The sequence below is a fragment of the Lissotriton vulgaris genome, chromosome 4_1 (genome assembly GCF_964263255.1).
Source record: "Lissotriton vulgaris chromosome 4_1, aLisVul1.2, whole genome shotgun sequence".
Lineage (NCBI taxonomy): Eukaryota > Metazoa > Chordata > Amphibia > Caudata > Salamandridae > Lissotriton > Lissotriton vulgaris.
In genome coordinates, this window is record NC_141691.1 from 405,485,915 (window position 1) to 405,505,416 (window position 19,502).

General features: G+C 45.9%; 1 protein-coding gene across 10 annotated transcripts in view; it reads right to left on the reverse strand.

Annotated features, from left to right (window-relative positions):
- BCORL1 (BCL6 corepressor like 1) overlaps nt 1–19,502 on the reverse strand; it is a 962,450-nt gene that overhangs the window by 274,653 nt on the left and 668,295 nt on the right. For all 10 annotated transcript variants that reach the window (XM_086918805.1, XM_086918802.1, XM_086918799.1 and 7 more), the window contains one exon: nt 11,491–11,635. In XM_086918805.1, the coding sequence (XP_086774931.1) occupies nt 11,491–11,635 (145 nt within the window). The remainder of the gene's footprint in view (nt 1–11,490; nt 11,636–19,502) is intronic.

Below are 19,502 nucleotides of genomic sequence, written 5' to 3' on the forward strand. Positions count from 1 at the left end.
TATCTCCTCCACGTTCGTTCGGAGGGATTGCAGCTAAGCCAGAGTATGTCATGTTTGTCCAAGTGTACCCGGGGTGGCTCATCATATGTTTAGCCATGGCATAGGCAGGGTCCTTTTTCTGTATAGCCCTGGTGTGTTCCAAAATTCGTTTTTTCAGAGGGCATGTATATATATATATATATACTACCTACCTACTTTAATGGTGTTATACATATATAAATTATATTTAGTATGTGCACCGGGGTCCCCGGGAAGAGAATGGGCTGTCTCCATGCTCACACCAAGTATTAGTACTGTACACAATAGATCTTAGAGAACTGACAGCTAAAAATGGTCTACAAGCGAGACCAAAAAAGTAAGTACATATAGAGGTGGAAACTCCAAATGACAACTATTAAAAGTTACTTGGAGTCCACTGCGTTCACTGGTGACACAGTATTCTGGCTATAGGATTCTCTAATCTGTCTTGATCTCCCGACTCTCTTATAGATGCCATTGCATTCACTCTTTCCCAGCTCACCACATTCTCTTTAGACCGGTGTGCACATTTAATATCTTGTACATATGGATTCTTCTTGTGCAAGACAGTCTACTTCTAAGGTGATCTTATGAAAATGTGTAGCTGGGAACTCATGAAAAACTGTAGTCCTATTTGGACCAACTTGAATACTACACAGTATCCTTCATATGGCAGAGACAGTATCTCAGTTTTAAAATTATTTTCTAGTGAGATCAGTCTCAACAGTGATATGGGATTTCACATAAAAAAGAATTAATGGAACATCATTACTGAGAAACCATTTCATCTAAATGGCTTAATGGAAGTTTTCAGGATGAATGCCATTTACCATGTCATAGTAACCTATTCATAGAATGTCTTTTATTTTTATTATCATCTACATACTTATTTTTAAACTGTAAATGAAAGGATTGCATGTCTTACTTTCAGAAACTTTTTTTTTTATTATAGGTCTTTATTTCAATCCTTTATGCCAGGGAACATTATTTCGGATTTAGATCTTTTACATTGTCAAACAATTACTTTGGATGCTTTTAATTCGCTGACCCGTCACCACTATCCATCTCTGCTCCTTATAAAAATGCCTCACCCGCTTAAACTACACCCATCCCTGACCCCTAAACCCCATCCATCCCTGAACCCTAAAAGCCCTTTCTAACCCTAAACACCACCAATTCCTAAAAAAAACACCACACCACATCTAAACTCCACCCATCTCTGACCGCTAAAATCCACCCATCCCAGATCCCTTAAAGCCCTTTATACTACTACACTCTACCCAACTCTTAACCTAAAACCCACTTAAGACCCCCTAAACCTCACCCATTCCTGAATCCTAAAAACCCCATTACTACATTTAAGCCCCTCCTATCCTTGATCTCTTCAAATCTCGCACTACTGCTCAATTCCATTCATCTCTGAACTTGAAGAAAACCCTCATCACCCCTGAAAACTACCCATTCATGACACCTAAAAACCCTCACAACCCCTGAAACCTACAAACCCTTTCTATGTATAAACTCCATCTATCCATGAGGCCTCAGAACCCCACCCCCTCCCCATTCCCAAACACTAAAAACCCTTCACCACCGCAAAAGTCTGCCCATGACCGAACCTTAAAAACACTCACCACCAATCCATAAAAAAAGAAAACACTCCTAAATGCCATTCGTGAAACCTAAAATCCCTCATCACCACTAAACTCCACTCATCTGTGAGCCCTTAATTCCCCTCACCACCCTAAACACCATCCATGCCTTATCTCTAAAACTTCTCCACCCCTGAACTCCACCCAATCCAGAGCCCTGAAACCCCTTATCGCCCTTATATATCACACATCCTGGACTCATAAACCCTCACTAACCCTAATGTTCACCCAAGTGTGTGATTTTGGCTGCTCCCTTAAAATTCTCTTTCCTTCAAATGTTTCCTTTCATTTTCGATGTATATCTATTTCCTTAACATTGTCTTTCCTTCTAGTTTTCTATGATTTGATTTCCTCCAATGTGGTTTCTCAGTTTTCATTTATTCAGCAACTGTTTTCTCTCAACTATTTAATGACACCTCGTGGGGGAAGGTCATGAAGCCTATTGGAATAAAACAATGCTCCAAGTAGAACACACAATAAACAATGTATTCATTTAAGGTGCAAATACTCACTTTGCAATTTATGTCAGTGCATAGCAGTTTTCAAACAGGCATTTTATCTGAAGGCATTTTAGTGAGAATCTGGCCGCTCATACAAGCATAGCTCGTTCATCATACAATTTGTCATAAAGGCCTGAAGCATGCATGTAATGTTTGTAAGCCTTGTGCATTGAATCACATATGTAGGCACATATCACACACAGAATGAAAACCAAGTTAGACATATCTGTGCATCCAGTAGAATTCAGTAACACAAGTCTGCGATGAAAAGCATCCAACACAGTACAGTTCTTTGCATATACAGGATTATCCTGTGAAGGTAAATTGTTGATAAGCAGTGACCTTAAACCAACACTGTCAGTAGTAAAGCTCAATCAGTTACCTACTTTATAAAGCTAGCTATTTTTATATTTTTAATGTGCTATTCCAATTTTTACACAAAAAATCCAAAAAGAATATGCAATCGTAACTGATCTGAATTTTTCAGAAGCTATCTACATTGGAAGCATTTTTCTTGGGTGCGAACTGTGCACATCAATCTTAAAATGGATACAAATGCACTATTTTTCTTCAGACACATTTGTGTTTGAAATTTCACAGAATTGGATAAAAGTTTAGCAATGACTCAAGTATTCTGAGATTAAACATTCGGCAAATCTGAAAATATATATATTACCTACTGGCGGTCGCCAGTAGGTATATATAGTTAGGATTTTTTCTCTATGGAACTTTTGAAAATTCTTTGACTAATAACTTTGGCGTTTGTGGACGGAATCGGCTGAAATTTTCAGGAAAATGGCACATTTTGTTTCTGAGCAGCCCCTGAAAATTTGGGGGGGTTCCGTCAAGGGTGGGCCGAGAAAAAAGGGGGTCCCAAAACGCGTTTTTCCCATTCATATTTCCATAGGGCCTTTGGCCTCACTTTTAGCTCGAACGGCTGAATGGATTTACACGAAACTTGGCAAAATTATAGGGACTGTTAGCCCGATGTGCCTTTGCTGGGTCTCAATATATGTGCTCCAGTGGATTTTGAGAAATTAACGTTTAAAAAAACAGATATATCTGTGACAGCGTCCCAGATAGCGCACCAGATCGCGTACTTTTCGCGTAACGGAGCTTTGCGTAGCGAAGCTGATTGGCTCTCCGGTGTCTGTCAACATTCTAAACAGTCCGGTGCGGCCGCCATCTTGTCTCTCGGTAGGATCGAGAGACAAGAGGAGGAGAAAAACGAAGGGGGAATTTAATGAAAGGGGGCAAGTAGATCCTTCTTGACCCCCTAGGAATGATGTTGGGGTTATTAAAGGGTCCCGTGGGGCAAATAATAAAAATTTGATTTTTCGCGGTAGAAGCGCTTCTCGGTTCGCGAACCGGGTCGCAGACTGGTAGCGAAACGTGAATTCGCCATTTTGTGTTTCGATTTAATTAAATTACTAGGTATAAGGGGGTACGGGAGACATATCCTGACCCCTTATGTTTTCTGAGGGTGGCTGAGGAGGCTCATATATGTTGATACATGTCTTCCAGCGGCTGTGCGTGAGCGGTTTTTTTTTTTTGCTGCGTGACGTCTGTTAACGTTCGATTCGATGGAAATCAGGAACTGTTGACCGCCATTTTGTCACTGCGAGTAAATATTTTGTTAAAAATAATTGTTATAAATTAATCCTTATTGATAAACATTGTCTGCGCCATCTTGCCTTTTTTGCAATGCCACACTTTTGTTGAGCACGGCTGCCATTTTAGATGCCTTGACCAGACCCACTCTGCACGCCGCCGATCCTCAGCATGGCTCCCCACCCTCGCAAGCATCTCCCCCACGCACTGGTCACCCCCGCTCTCTCTCTCATGCATGGGCCAGAAACCTCCTCCCATCTGCGCTGTTCTTCTCTGAGAATCACACCCTGTGCCCGCCCGACACCTCCCTTTCACCCTATTCACTACCGCACCCTCTGACACTGCTCTTCCTCTGTGTCCGATTGTCCAGGCCGGTCCCAGGCTATCACCTAGCCCTGCAGGTGTAGTTTATGGCCCCAGCTGTAGAGAATCACCCCTCTTCAAAGGAGTTACAGTAGATCAAGGCCCCCACCCGATGAGATCCGTCACACCACTCGCGTTCCTACTATCTGATAACCATCCTGTATTGTGCTTGGGGAGGGGATTCTCACTGTGAGGGTGTGTGGTTCCGAGCCTGAAGCGGAAGATTCCAGGGATGCCTCTTTGTACATCAAAGTTTTTACAATTATGTGTCACATTAAAAATATATAGCACTCCAACAAAGTAGTAGGATTATAACATTTTAATAACTTATAAATATATACAACGCAACAAAAACAGTAAATACATTTAAACATTTTTTTTAAAAAGAAGCAACAATGGTCAGTAGCTGTGTTTTGTGCGAATAGTCCCAAGGCAGCACAACGTGCTGAGTTCTGGACGGCACCCAGGTGATGTTACCTGGGTGCCGCACTGGTTTTTGGTATCCTACAATGCAGCTCCGAAAAACGGTGTGGGGCGTCCCGGGTGGTGCGGGGGGAGGCCTCGTCAGTAGCGGTCTGTTGTGCGAATAGTCCCAAGGCAGCAGAACGCGCTGAGATGTGGATGGCAACCAGGTGATGTCCAGTAAGTTGCCGCACTGGTTTTGGCATCCTACAATGCTGCTCCGAAAAACGGCGTGGGGCGCCCCGGGGGGTGTGGGGGGGGGGGGGGGGGAGGCGGCGTGAACGGGCCTCCCCAGGTGGAGGCTCGTCTGCTGTACTGGGGCGCCCCTTTACCGTTTCAGTTGCCATTCCGCCCACTTTTGCTACACTGTGCCTCATCCTCCATTCAGCTGTTTATCGCCCGCTCTTGCGGCTACAGCGTCTCGCTCACCATGTAGTTGAGTTGCGCCCACTCTTGCGGTGCAGCGATAGGCGGCTGCCACAGGACTCTTAAAATGGCGGACGGCTCTTCGGATTTGGGCCTGGTCCACTAAAATGGCCCTGGGACACCTTGGAACTCGGATGTCCCCTGAGCCTTGAAGATTTTACAAAAGTCTTGGGGGCCCCCGACTCCTGCAGGCTTCCGGTGGGGAGCGGCTGCCATGATTGCTCGCGGAATGACCACGACGGAGCCACGAGATGGTGGTGCTCTCATGCTGACGCCAGCTTCAGTCTGAAACATCCAGAAACAAGGTGGGGCTTTCATCGTTTGGGAAAAAAAAAATGTTTTAATCCAATTAAAAGTGTTATTTTTAGGTCATATGATCAAGCCTTCTATCATTAGGAAACCAAAAGTAAAATGAACCAATGAAAAGTTTTATAAACAAGTCACATGACCTGTTATGCTTACGTTACGCGCTGCTATAAAAAGCGTAGAAAATCCGTTGGCACGTGAGGCGGCGTCAGTAGCGGACCGATGTGCGAATAGGCCGAAGGCAGCACAACGCGCCGAGATCTGGATGGCACCGAGGTGGTGTCTAGCAAGTTGCCGCACTGGTGTGGCCATCCTACAATGCTGCGCCGAAAGTCGGCGTGGGGTGCCCCGTTGGCTTATGAGGTGGTGTCAGTAGCGGACCGATGTGTGAATAGGTCGGAACCAGCACAAGGCGCCAAGATCCGGATGGCAAGTCCTGGATGTTGAGTGCCATAGTTGAGAGTTCTGAGCAGTGCTTGTAACACTGTCTGAAGCTTATTTGCACCTGCTGCAGCTTCACTATTGCCCTGGTGTGGCCAAAGATCGCCCATGACATAGGCGGCCGGCTCCCGAGGTCCGGCGGAACTTTTTTCCTTTTCCTTTCTGCATCTTGTCCCACAATCCGTTTGACCTGAAGACACGACCAGGTCTCTGAATGTGTGCAGGGGGACGCTATTGATTGAATCAAAATGGCGGCTTCACACAAAGCTGACTCAAGCGTTGCTGGTGATGCTATACAGACAAAAACTGGTTTTCAGTTTGTACATTCTTCAGGATTTTTCCATCCAAGGCTGGTTGAGAGTTTGTAGAACAAATGGCTTTAGATCTTGCCCTCCCCTCTTTTGACTGTTGGTTCTTGTTGCCTATCTCTTCTGTTGTCATTTAACTGAACCTTTTTTGACTGCCGAAAGGGGTTCTGGTCCGACCGCTGGTTGGTGGAGACATTTTGACTATATCCTGGACCTGCCCGGCCTCGCCCAAAATGGCGCCGGTATAAATGGGACTCGTAACTCCTTGTTCTGTACTGGTTGCACAACCTTGATATCACGAGATACGTATGCAGTTTTGAAGCACATGGCGGGCGGGGACGAGAATTGATTGAATATTTCGACATCCTTATTGATATTAAGTTCCGATGTGTTATTGATTACTGTACTATTGTAAGTTCGAATTAACGTCACCCATGGTACTTGCCCGCAAATGTATATCTAGAAAATTTTATTGTAAGTGGCCCTGTCGTATTTTAATTACAAAATATACGTCCACCGATTCCGCAACTGTTAGACACCTTAGTTCTTGCAACCTAATGGCCCGCTCGTTACGTTCCTCTACAGTGTAAATGTCTCCTCATCATATACGATTCCAGTTTGCTCCGTGGCCGGCCCACATGGTTATAGGCCCGTATTTGTATACTGACATTTTCACAATAAAGGTTTTTAAAACAAAACATGGTAGTAGTATTTACATTGGTAAAGTTTTTAATTTTAGTCACTGTTTTCGAATCAGTAAAAGGCAAGTGAAATAAAGCAGTCCAATTACATGACGGATAAAAGGTATAATACGCAGGAACGCAGTTAAGATAAATGGTCAAGGGCTGTTGTGTTTTTTACTCCTGCAACATAAAGTGATCGATAAGAATCTGATATTCAGGCATATCGGCGACTAAGACAGCAGGCCGAGCATCTTTTGCTCAACGGCTCCGTCATGGGACGAAGAAACGCCCTTTTGCTAGAAAAAGGAATATATTTTACTTGCAGGACAGTTGTAAATTTTCCGGGAAAGTACATTAGCCTGGAACATTATAACATATATGTTTAATAAAAAATAATGTTCGAAAGCAATAAAAAGCGTAATTTTTAGGTCATATGACCAAGCCTTTCATCATTAGAATAACAAAAGTAAAATGAACCAATGAAAAGTTTTATAAACAAGTCACATGACCTGTTATGCTTACGTTACGCGCCGCGCCCCGGATCGCTTCCGGGAAGCTGCGCTTCGCGCACCGGAGCACTTCCGGGTGCGCTAACGCGGCATGTCATATAACGCATTACGCGACAACGTAGGTCCAGAATATAGTCAAAATGTCTCCACCAACCAGCGGTCGGAACACAACCCCTTTCAGCAGTCTAAAAAGTTCTGTTAAATGACAAGAGAAGGGACAGGCAACAAGAACCATCAGTCAAAGAGGGGAGGGCAAGTTCTTCCCTACCGGGTCACGTTGGGGCGCTACCGGAACTGATCGAATTGGTAGTCTACAGTGTTTCTGGATGTTTCAGACTGAAGCTGGCGTCAGCATGAGAGCACCACCATCTCGTAGCTCAGTCGTGGCCATTCCACGAGCAATCATGGCAGCCGCTCCCCACCAGAAGCCTGTGGGAGTCGGGGGCCCCCAAGACTTTTGTAGAATCTTCAAGGCTCAGGGGACGCTTTCGAGAATGGGGCCCAAGCCCTAGTAGACAAGCGTCCGAGTTCCAAGGTGTCCCAGGGCCATTTTAGTGGATCGCGCCCAAATCTGAAGAGCCGGCCGCCATTTTGAGAGTCCTGTGGCAGCCGCCTATCACTGCATCGCAAGAGCGGGAGCAACTCAACTACATGGTGAGCGAGACGCTGTAGTCGCAAGAGCGGGCGGTAAACAGCTGAATGGCGGAAGAGGCACAGTGTAGCAAAAGCGGGCGGAATGGCAACTGAAACGGTAAAGGGACGCCCCACTACAGCATGTCTTCAGGTCAAACGGATTGTGGGACAAGGTCCAGAATGGAAGAGTCATCAAAAGGCAAAAAGTTCCGCCGGACCCCGGGAGCCGGCCGCCTATGTCGGGGGCGATCTTAGGCCACAACAGGGCAACACGACTTGGGGAGGGGGCAGGAGTCAAGCGCCCCCTCCCAGTCCGCGCCACCACACCGTATGTTGAAAATCTGAAGCCATCGTCCTACAAACTCTCAACCAGCCTTGGATGGAAAAATCTTGATGAATGTACAAACTGAAAACCAGTTTTTGTCTGCATAGCATCAGCAGCAACGCTTGCTATCAGAGTGCATGAGTTTCATGCTCGATCGATTGAGCTAGCCGGATCAGGCAACAAAAAGTATAAAATAGTTATGTAAATAGTTATTTAATAAAATGTTTTACCCTGTTACTTTGCTGGTGTGTTGTATATATTTATAATATTTGCATAGAGTTTATCGTTTTTTTGGGCGGGGTGGGTGGCGGAGCCGAGCTGTCTTGCAGCCCTCATGGTGTGGAGCTCAGTTCATCTCACTATTTTCGTATTTCTCATGAAGGGTTGTTCCTAATGTTTCTATTTTAGCGAGGTCAAAAAGAGATCCCATTAGTGGCCTACTGATTTTGCTCGATTACTTTTGTTTTTTTACACGATTTTTCACTATCTGCAAAGACTAAACAGAGTATTGCGACTTTGTGCTTGTTTGTAAATAGAGAATGAACCAAAGAGAATCAATTCTAAAACAGTAAATGCTTGGATAACAATCAATCAAATGGAGAGACAAGCAGGCACGACGGATTACAACGGGGGCAAAGGCCTGCGTTAACTACCCTTCACTATCTGCAAAGAGAGAGTACTACTAAGAGAAAAGAGGGGGGGGGCAGCGTTCAAAGCACATCAGCGTGCATAAACTCGAAAAAGTTTTTACCTATCACGTACTTGACATTTGACAGCTTTTGATATTTGCTATTAAAAAACCATTGAAATTCACTGAAAAAACTATAGGTTTTAGCCCATATATAGTTAAGGATTACCATTTACAAAACCTTAATTTACTCGCACAAAACCATAGAAATTCGCATATATAGTTAGATGCAATAACTATATATCGCGCACCTGCAACCCACTGCTGATGATGTCACATATTACATCATTCATGACATGGTCAGTGACATCACTGATGACATCACTGATGACATCTCAAATGACATCACTTGTAAAATCACTTATAACATCTCATTTGTCATTACTGATCACATCACTGATGATATCATTCTTGTGAGAATACGATCAACCTCTTCAGACTCTAATATAACCTTAGATACAATCAGTGTAAACAGACTCTCACAGACTGTCACTCATCCATGGAGTTACTCACACATCTAGTCAGTCATGCAAAGAATCAATCACACCTCCATTTCCTCAACTATACAGTTATACACACCTTACTTAATCAAACATATACTAACACATATTTACTCTCTTATACAATCCCTGATACAAGTTCACAATGATCCATACAGCCACTCGCACATTCACTGGCTCTTATGCACAGTTATTTATATATGTCAACTCTTACATGTACTGTGTTTTACATATGTAGTTACTTTGACATGTAGCACTGAGATATCCATTCACTCACCAATACACTCATGCACACAGTCAACCGCCCATACAGCTGTTTTCACATGCACTTTTGAACCCATACATCTACTGAATCAACTGCTCACACATCTATGCACAGAGTCGCACACCTCCCAGCCACCCCCACACACACACTCAGTCTCTCATACAAATATTTGGGCAACCAATCAATAACCCATATAGTTACTCATATAGCTACTGATCAACACATGCAGCAACTACGAGTTCCGACATGCACCCTAATTAGTTCTATTAAGAGGGGCACACCAGAAGCCTCCAATCAATGAATTCATGCAGGGAACTGTGGGTAATCCAAGAGAACTGCTGAGTATTTAAATCTGCCTCTGAAGAAAGAGCGTGGACGCTCTGAAACGCGTAAGGCAAAATAGATATAAAAGGCAGAGCTGTAATCTTGTTCCTTGCCAATAAATATATATATCTTCTGAAAACAATGCAGGGCAATGTTTTCAGAAGATCTGTATATCTATATATGAAGAAAAAGCCTTGAAGGACTCTCAAACCCAGTACAGACGAAGGCAATGCAGGGGAGATGCCAAAAAACATTTTTAATATAAGTACGTGATTGCTCCGACCCCCCTTTTTTCCAGTTGTTGTGTAACAAACACGAGTTTCGCCTTCGGGCACGGAGACAATTCTGCTGAAAGTGTATTTTGGATATATATATATATTTTTTTTTTTTTGAAGAAAAAGTCTTGCAGCACGTGTTGAAAAGTGGAGCGCTGTGTGGAAACCTTTCTTGCCTCACTGATCTGCGAGACCCATACCCGCGGATTTGCACCAGCCCCGAGAGGTTAATGGGGCTGGGTTTGTTTGCAGGATATGCCAGTATTCAGGACATGGAAGTTTCAACATGAAGTCCTTAGGCTGCTTGTATGCATTTCTCAGTGGAGACTCCTGCTGCCACTGCTCCCACCCCCCACCCAAGGTAGACAAGCCCACCTGACTAGTTAGCTCTTAAAGAGTGACGGGCTGTACTGCATATCCTCCAATCTCTGTCAAGTTGCTGTTAAACTAATTAACAGTGAGACATGGCTCCAGTACAACAATCTAACTAGAGGAAAGATAAGTGACCATGCATGATTATATCATGACAAACTCGGATTTATCATGTCTTCATACTTTGTATGCCATCCATCACATTAACTTCAGTATTGCTTGTTATAGGCTATGGTCAGTGACCTTAATATCAAGTAGGACTTCTCTGCAAAATGGGTCAAGATATTTCAAAGTTCCCAAAACTTCAAATAAAACATGTAGATTAAGTAAATATGTTTGGGGTGAATACTGAAAGGTTGGGCCTTAGTTGCAGGAGCTATTTCTTACCCCTGGCCAGGTTTGGGGGCACACATCCAGTTTTCCATGCCTTCAAATGTTCATGAATACAGAGGGCTATCTGTACATAACCTATTGTTTAAATAAACTACAGAACCGTCAAGCTACACATAATGACTAAACTATAGAAGTAGGCTCGAATGGTACCAGCATGGAGAAGGGGGACACTTTATTTTATGGATTTGTTAGGCTTGCCTCAGACTTCTGTCTATAGATTTCCCAAAAGAAAAGCTTACTTGAAAAGCAGTATATTAGGATCCCAGAGATCACAGCCTTTGATACATTTATGCTTCAGATTGATGACGTTGTTCACTTTACTACCTGTCCTTGTGCTCTGAAGTCCCTGAGGTGGAATAAAAGCTGGGACAAGGATTCATGTTAAAACCTTCACCTCCAATAGATCTTGAAAGGCTGAGCAACTTCCTTAAAGTTTTACCTTCTTCCTGGTCAAGAGGCTCAATCTTTACAGCCTTTCGACGGCGACGTCGACTTTTGATGGCACCTGACTCCTTCACAGGAGGTGTGATGGACTGGCTGTTCTTTCCACTGGCTCCCTTCAGGCTGAATCGCCTCTTCCTCCGCTGTGAAAAACAGATGCATTACTTGATAAATGACAACTTTAGATAATAAAGATGCCACAACACACAGACTACTACTGTTCAACAATAGGAGACACACAACAAGTAGAAGAGAGAAGGGGAGAATAAAAATCAGAAAAACACAACGTTGGGGAGGGTCAAGGGGAATAAATTTACCTAGCATACAGACCCTCCAACTCTTTTTGTTTACTGGAGAATAAAAATCAGCCAACATTGGATAAATGCAACACTATCACTGTTGTATGTAAAGTGGTGAACTGCACCCAGCAAGACCACGGACTCATGGTCAGTGAAATTGCGCTCCCACCCTTGCAGCTCCACCATTAAGTGAGGCCTCCCCCGAGCCCCTGCACTCTCGAATGTTGGTGTTCGAAGCCTCCTCCACCTGCAGGTTTACCTGCGCCTCATCCCTGGTGGTCCAATGGACCTCGGTCTCCTTTCTCTCGCTCCACTTTCCTCTTCGTTTTCACTCGTTTTTACACTCACTTTAATCTCTTTTCTGCACTCTTCTGCTTTATTCAACTTCTATTTCCTTTTATTTCTCCTTTAGTCTTCCTTTCCCTTTCCTGCCCGTTTTCTCTGCCGCTGCTGCCCCCGCGGCCCCTCCCTCCCAGCACGACCAGCCCAATCCAGCTCCCCTCCCCGCCTCCTAGCTGCCAAGCCCTCCCCGACTCCTACTTAATGGTGGCCGCGCGCATCGGGCACGCCAAGGGCAAGCCCTTCTGCGCCCGTCCAAGACCCAACCAGCGCCAAGAACCCTGGACCTCTACCCCGCTAATGCTATAAACCCAGCAGCACTCCACACACTCAACCCAGGCCGCAACAACAACTTCAAGCTAGCATCACCAGATGACACCCACGGACCCTTCAGCTGTCACCGCTGCTGACACCACAGCACCGCCAGGAACACGGACCCAGCACAACCCGACTGCAAGCACACGCTCGAACCCAAGACCCTGCAATGCATCCTCCTCAACGTCAGATCACTCCACAAACATGCCACGGACCTCCTCGACAGCACCACCCCGGACATAGCAATCCTTACCAAAGCCTGGACCAACAACACCTCGGGACCGGACATCGCCATTCCCCAAGGATACAAGATCTCCATGACAGACCGCCCCACCCGCCGGAGGAGGAATCGCCATCGTCCACAAATCCACCCTCCGCCTGAGCACACTCCCCGACCAGCCCACAGACCTGATGGAACACCTGCACTTCAAGATACAGCCAGCCCTACCACCACCCTCTGGGGAACCCTCATCTATGGACCCCCCTGGATCCCACAGACCTTTCACTGACTCCATCATGGACATCATCTCCCCGCATGCCATCGCATCCACCAACTACACCCTGCTGGGAGACCTCAACTTCCACCTCAGCAACCAACTAGACCCCAACACTGCATCCCTCCTAGACAACCTCCACAGCACTGGACTTCGCCAGATCGTGACCGAACCCACACTCTCAGCAGGACACACCCTCGACCCTCTCTTCACAACAGGAAAGTCCATCACTTTCACCCACACCACCGAACTCCAGTGGACAGACCATAGATGCATCCAATTCACCTTCGGAACACCCACCATCCACAGACACCAGCACCGGCTCCAATGAAGAAACTGGACCAAAATCACTGACAACGAGCTCACCTCCTCACTCAGCAACTCCACCCGAACACGGCGGAAGACGATGCCCCCAACACTGCCGCCCAAACTCTACACAGATGGATCCCCGACAGCGTCAACACCATAGCCCCCCTCAAGAAAAACAATGCACTCGCCAAGAAGGCCAGATGGTTTACCCCCTACCTCCAAGAGTCCAGGCGCACCTGCTGCTGCCTTGAGAAGACCCGAAGGAACGCCAAATCCACAGAGGCCCACAACAACTTCAAAACCGCCACCAATGCCCACCACCAGCTCATCAGAAACACGAGGAAAGCTGCAATTGAAGATAAAATCTCCACACAAGCACACAACAGCAAAGAACTCTTCAACACCATCAAGGAGTACACGCGACACCATCAACCGCTCCCTTGCGAACGCCTCCTTCCCCGACGACTGGATACACACCAAGATCAACCCCCTCCTGAAGAAGCCCTCGGCAGACCCCACTGACCTCAAAAACTACAGACCCATCTCCCTGCTCCAGTTCCCAGCGAAAGTAATGGAGAAAGCCACCCACACATCCATCGGAGAACACTACATCCTCGACACGTCACAATCCGGCTTCAGAAAAAAACAGAGCACAGAAACCGCTCTCCTCGCTGCAACAGACGACATCCGATCCCTACTGGACACAGAAGAAACTGTAGCCCTCATACTCCTCGACCTCTCAGTGGCCTTGGACACTGTATTCCCCCGCACCCTAATGCGCAGGCTCCACGAACCAAGTATCCGGGACAAGGCCCTTAACTGGTTCTACTCGCCTCTAAGGCAGAACGTAGCGGGACCGTACACCAACCACCTGCGGCGCCCACCAGGGGTCCTTCCTCAGCCCAACGCTGTTCAACATCTATTTGGCTCCCCTCGCCCCATCGTCAGAACCTACGGATTCAACATTGTTTCATATGCAGACGATACCCAACTCATTCTCTCCCTATCCAATGAAGCCAACGCAGCCAAACAACTTCCAAGAAGGCATGGAAGATGTCACCAAATGGGTGAAAAGGTGTTGCTTACAACTCAACACCACTTCGGGTACCAGGATAATGGTATCTATACCAGTATAAACAAAGCACACTGACCACAGAGGAAATAAAGTTTTAGTCATATATTTCCATCATATCTGAATCATGTTAAATCATTAATTTTGCTGTCGCAACAAAAACACATACAACATATAAACCACATAAATTTTGTGCAAAATTGTTATACATTTAAGAACAACATACATTGATGTCAAATCACACGGTTCTTTGACAAAGTAAACTATAATTGCAATAAACCAATAGGCACATCAATTAATTCTTGGGTCCTAGTGGGTTTTTGTATAGTTGATTCATGGAAAGAAGGATTGCGTCGACGTTTCGACCCTGGGGAGGCGATGCGATGGTTGTGCGCATCAAGGGTGGGTCTTCATCAGGACTGTACATTGGTGGGACAGCCTATGGGCATAATAGACATGTGTCAGAAGTGGGTCAGTGGTAGTGTGCGCAAATGGTGAGGGCATAGACATTGCTCACCTTAAATGAACCTCGGCTCCTCTTGGAAACCTGGTCCTGTTTGATTAGGGTTGCTGGTCAGCCGACTCAGTCAACACGATAGTCCTTCGAACTATAATTGAGGTGGTGGTAATTACTCGTCACACATTGTTCGTTTGTGCTAGCTTTTCATGTATTACGATTGAGTAGATTTTACATACCTCTATGGTGGTTTAATCTACCAGCTGGTGAAGATGGAAAGGGTATGGTTGCCTCGATCTGTGGAGGGGATACACGGTTATCTATTAAGATTGATTCTTCCCAAAGCGCTAATTTTATTGTAAGCATAGGTTAAAGCGGGGCGTGGCTGATGCCTGCACTACTGAGCTTCTAACCCAGTAATTGACAAAGTAATGCCATTCGCATGCTTGGCATTCTATACATTTTCTGCCATGCCCCGCTTTAACCTATGCGTACAATAAAATTAACGCTTTGGGAAGAATCAATCTTAACCCCTTCGGTGCTCATGACGGAACGGTTCCGTCATGAGCGTCGGTTGGCCTGTGCTCATGACGGAACCGTTCCGTCATGAGTCAGTTGGCCCAATAGAACCTTCCACACAGCGCGAAAATTTGCGCCACGCTGAAGGGGTTAATAGATAACCGCTTATCCCCTCCACAGATCGAGGCAACCATACCCTTTCCATCTTCACCAGCTGGTAGATTAAACCACCATAGAGGTATGTAAAATCTACTCAATCGTAATTCATGAAAAGCTAGCACAAACGAACAATGTGTGACGAGTAATTACCACTCTTCAAGATTGTTGACTCTCTGACATCCCTGCAGATCCCGGACCCTATTATCGCCTCTCAGCAACTCTGTAACAACATAGCTCTTTTCTTTCAGACTAAGATCGCTGATATTTATTCAGCTCTAGAGCTGCAGAGGTCTCTAACTACTGAGCCCTCTGTTTCCGCACCAGTTTTTCCTGAGAACTCCTCCTTGAGGCGCCTGGCCTCCTTTCCTCCTCTCTCTCTCCAGGAATTAGAGAACCGCCTGAATAAAACTAGGTCTGGCTCCCCTCTAGATGCCTGTCCGCTTAAGATCCTCAAGCAGTGCAGGGAATCTCTCCTACCCCCTCTTGTTGAGATCATAAATAGTGCTATGAGGGACGGCATCTTTCCTCAACAATGGAAGAGGGCAGTGGTAAAGCCGTTGCTCAAGAAACCATCTCTCGATCCTGGGGTACTAAAGAACTTCCGCCCTATCTCACTGCTCCCTGCTCCTGCGAAGATGCTGGAAATCCATCTGAATAAGCATCTTGCGGGTTTCGTGGAAAGCTCCGGTAAGCTCGATTACTCGCAGCATGGTTTCAGGAGGGAACATAGCACAGAGTCGGCCCTCACCATAGTGCTGGATAATATCCGCACACGAGTTGATGGGGGCCAGACCACCCTCCTGATCCTGCTAGACCTCACGGCTGCCTTCGACACCCTTTCTCCCTCGGTTTTAACATTTCGCCTGAGGGAGATTGGGGTTGAGGGGTCTGCCCTGTGTTTGCTGACCTCTTTCCTCGACCAGAGAGCAGAGGGTGAAGCTGGGGGACTTTCTATCTCCATCCCTGTCTGTGCATTGTGGAGTCCCTCAGGGGTCGGCATTAAGTCCGACCCTTTTCAACATCTATGTGACCCCACTTGCCAGACTGATTAGATCTTTCGGGATGGAGGTAGTCTCCTACGCCGACGACACCCAGATCCTCGTCTCTCTCTCCCAGCCTGCCAGCTCGGCTGCCTCCAATTTTAGATCTTGTATGGAGGCAGTCGCTCAATGGATGATCCACAATTCATTGAAATTAAATGGGGAGAAGATGGAGGTCATGGTGTTCGGAGGAAAGGAAGAGATATGGTCGGCGAACTGTGGCCGGATTCACTGGGAGCTTGTCCTGTCCCTGCTATATTAGCTAAAAACCTAGGAGTCCTGATTGATCCTACCCTCAGCATGCGTCAACAGGTCAATAGAACAGTTTCAACCTGTTGGGGAATAATCCATGTACTGAGGAAGATTAGACACCATCTCTCTCAGCAGGCTAGAAAACAGGTTGTGGTTGCACTCATTGGCTCCCGTCTGGACTATTGTAATGCGCTGTATGCGGGACTAAACAAGGGTCTGCTGCAGCGCTTGCAAATGGTCCAGAACGCGGCGGCCAAATTTGTATTAGATCTGCCCAGAGGTGCCTCTGCCACCTCCGCCAGAAAATTGCTACACTGGCTCCCCATTGAAGACCGGATCCTCTTTAAAACTATGTGCATGACCTACGGGGCCCTGGCTAGAGGCAGTTCTACTGGGATTGGATCCATCTTGTCTCCATATAGCCCCTCGAGGAATTTGCGCTCTGCCAACAAATTTCTGTTATCAGTCCCCCGCACTCGTAGAGCTAAATGGGGTGGCAAAGCCTTTTCCACTCTGGCACCTAAGTGGTGGAATATCCTTCCGGTGGAACTTAAGTCCCTTCCCACCATGCAGTCATTTAGAAAGGCTCTGAAAACTCTGCTTTTTGCGAAGTCATACTTGTAGTTGTGTTCTGCCTTTTTTGTTTTGATCTGTTTTGTTAGGCGCCTTCATGCCTTCGAGTTTTAGTTGCGCATTATACATTTTATTTCATTCATTCACCTCAATTATAGTTCGAAGGACTATCGTGTTGACTGAGTCAGCTGACCAGCAACCCTAATCAAACAGGACCAGGTTTCCAAGAGGAGCCGAGGTTCATTTAAGGTGAGCAATGTCTATGCCCTCACCATTTGCGCACACTACCACTGACCCACTTTTGACACATGCCTATTATGCCCATAGGCTGTCCCACCATTGTACAGTCCTGATGAAGACCCGCCCTTGATGCGCACAACCAGCGCATCGCCCCCCCAGGGTCGAAAGGTCGACGCATTCCTTCTTTCCATGAATCAACTATACAAAAACCCACTAGGACCCAAGAATTAATTGATGTACCTATTGGTTTATTGCAATTATAGTTGACTTTGTCAAAGAACCGTGTGATTTGACATCAATGTATGTTGTTTTTAAATGTATAACAATTTTGCACAAAATTTATGTGGTTTATATGTTGTATGTGTTTCTGTTGGACAGCAAAATTAATGATTTAACATGATTCAGATATGATGGAAATATATGACAAAAACTTTATTTCCTCTGTGGTCAGTGTGCTTTGTTTATACTGGTATAGATACCATTATCCTGGTACCCGCAGGGAAGGATTCTCTAAGTAATGCAATAAGAAATACTATATCAGTGTGTATTTCATTCCGACAGAACCATTATTAATAGTTCTATCACCCACCCAGGTTCTGAGGGTTACAGGGTCACCTCATTACATGTAATGTACAACTCAACACCGACAAAACAGAAGTACTCATCATGGCCCACACCACGACGCCTGAAACTACACCTGGTGGCCCCCTGCCCTCGACAGCCACCAGCCCCAACGGACCACAAACGCAACCAGGGAATCATCCTAGACTCCGAGCTCAAAATGGACCACCAGATCACATCCTTCTGCTTTCACATCCTCCGCCTCCTATGCAAGACCTTCAAATGGATCCCCCTCAAGCACAGGAAACCCGTCACCCACGCACTGTACTCCAGAATCATCAAAAACCTCACCGCAAGCTACAAAACATCCAGAATGCCGCCGCAAGACTGGTCCTCAGCTTACCACGACACGGTCACATCTCCCAACACCTGTGCACACTCCACTGGATCCCCATTGAGGCAAGAATCACCTTCAAGATCCTCACCCACGCACAAAAAGCCCTCCACAACACCGGACCAGCATACCTCAACAGCCAAATCAACTTCCAAGCACCCCAAAGAACCGTACGATCAGCCCAGCTCTCCTACGCCGTGGTTCCCCGCGCCAAAAAGACCTTATCAGGAGGACACTCATTCTCTTTCTCCTTCCTCGCGGCCAGTGCATGGAGTGCCCTATCGCTCCACCTCAGGCAGACAACATCACTCCCCATCTTCACGAGAAACCTCAACACCTGGCTCTTCGACAGGCCCCTCCTTGATGGACTGGAACCTGCACTCCCCCTTTCCCCCCCAACGCGCCTTGAGACCCTTACAGGTGAGTGTCACGCTTAACAAACCCATGATTGATTAAAACATTATATTTTATTGTATTTTTTTTTGTGGAGTGCCATATGCCGCTAATTGGTTACCTAAGGCAAACAGGGAAAGATAAGCAATGCAAACCTCATCTAGCTGGAGCACAAATTCTATGAACCATGGTGAAGAACCTTGAATACACATGTAGAGGGCACTTACAAATGCTGCTCTCGGACAGTTCAGGCGTGTTTCAGCAGGCAACAGCAGTGATGGTGATGTCTCACCATTGTATAGCGCTTATTTTGGTTCAATTTGCTCACCAACCAAGGCAGTCTTGTCTACACATGGAAGTGAATTAGACACACAGTAGACCATTGTTAACTGACTTTCTCAGTGCGTTGTGAGGTCTTACATTACTAGATTTTTACTTACGCCTTAGCCTAGTCAGCACAAACACTTTCCAGGCAAAATACTTAACTCATTCAACAAGAACAAGATCCAAAAGTCGACATTGGGTTCATTATTTCCCGGACTTTATACTCAAATATTCAAACAAATTATAGATTTGGTTTTTATACCAAGTCAA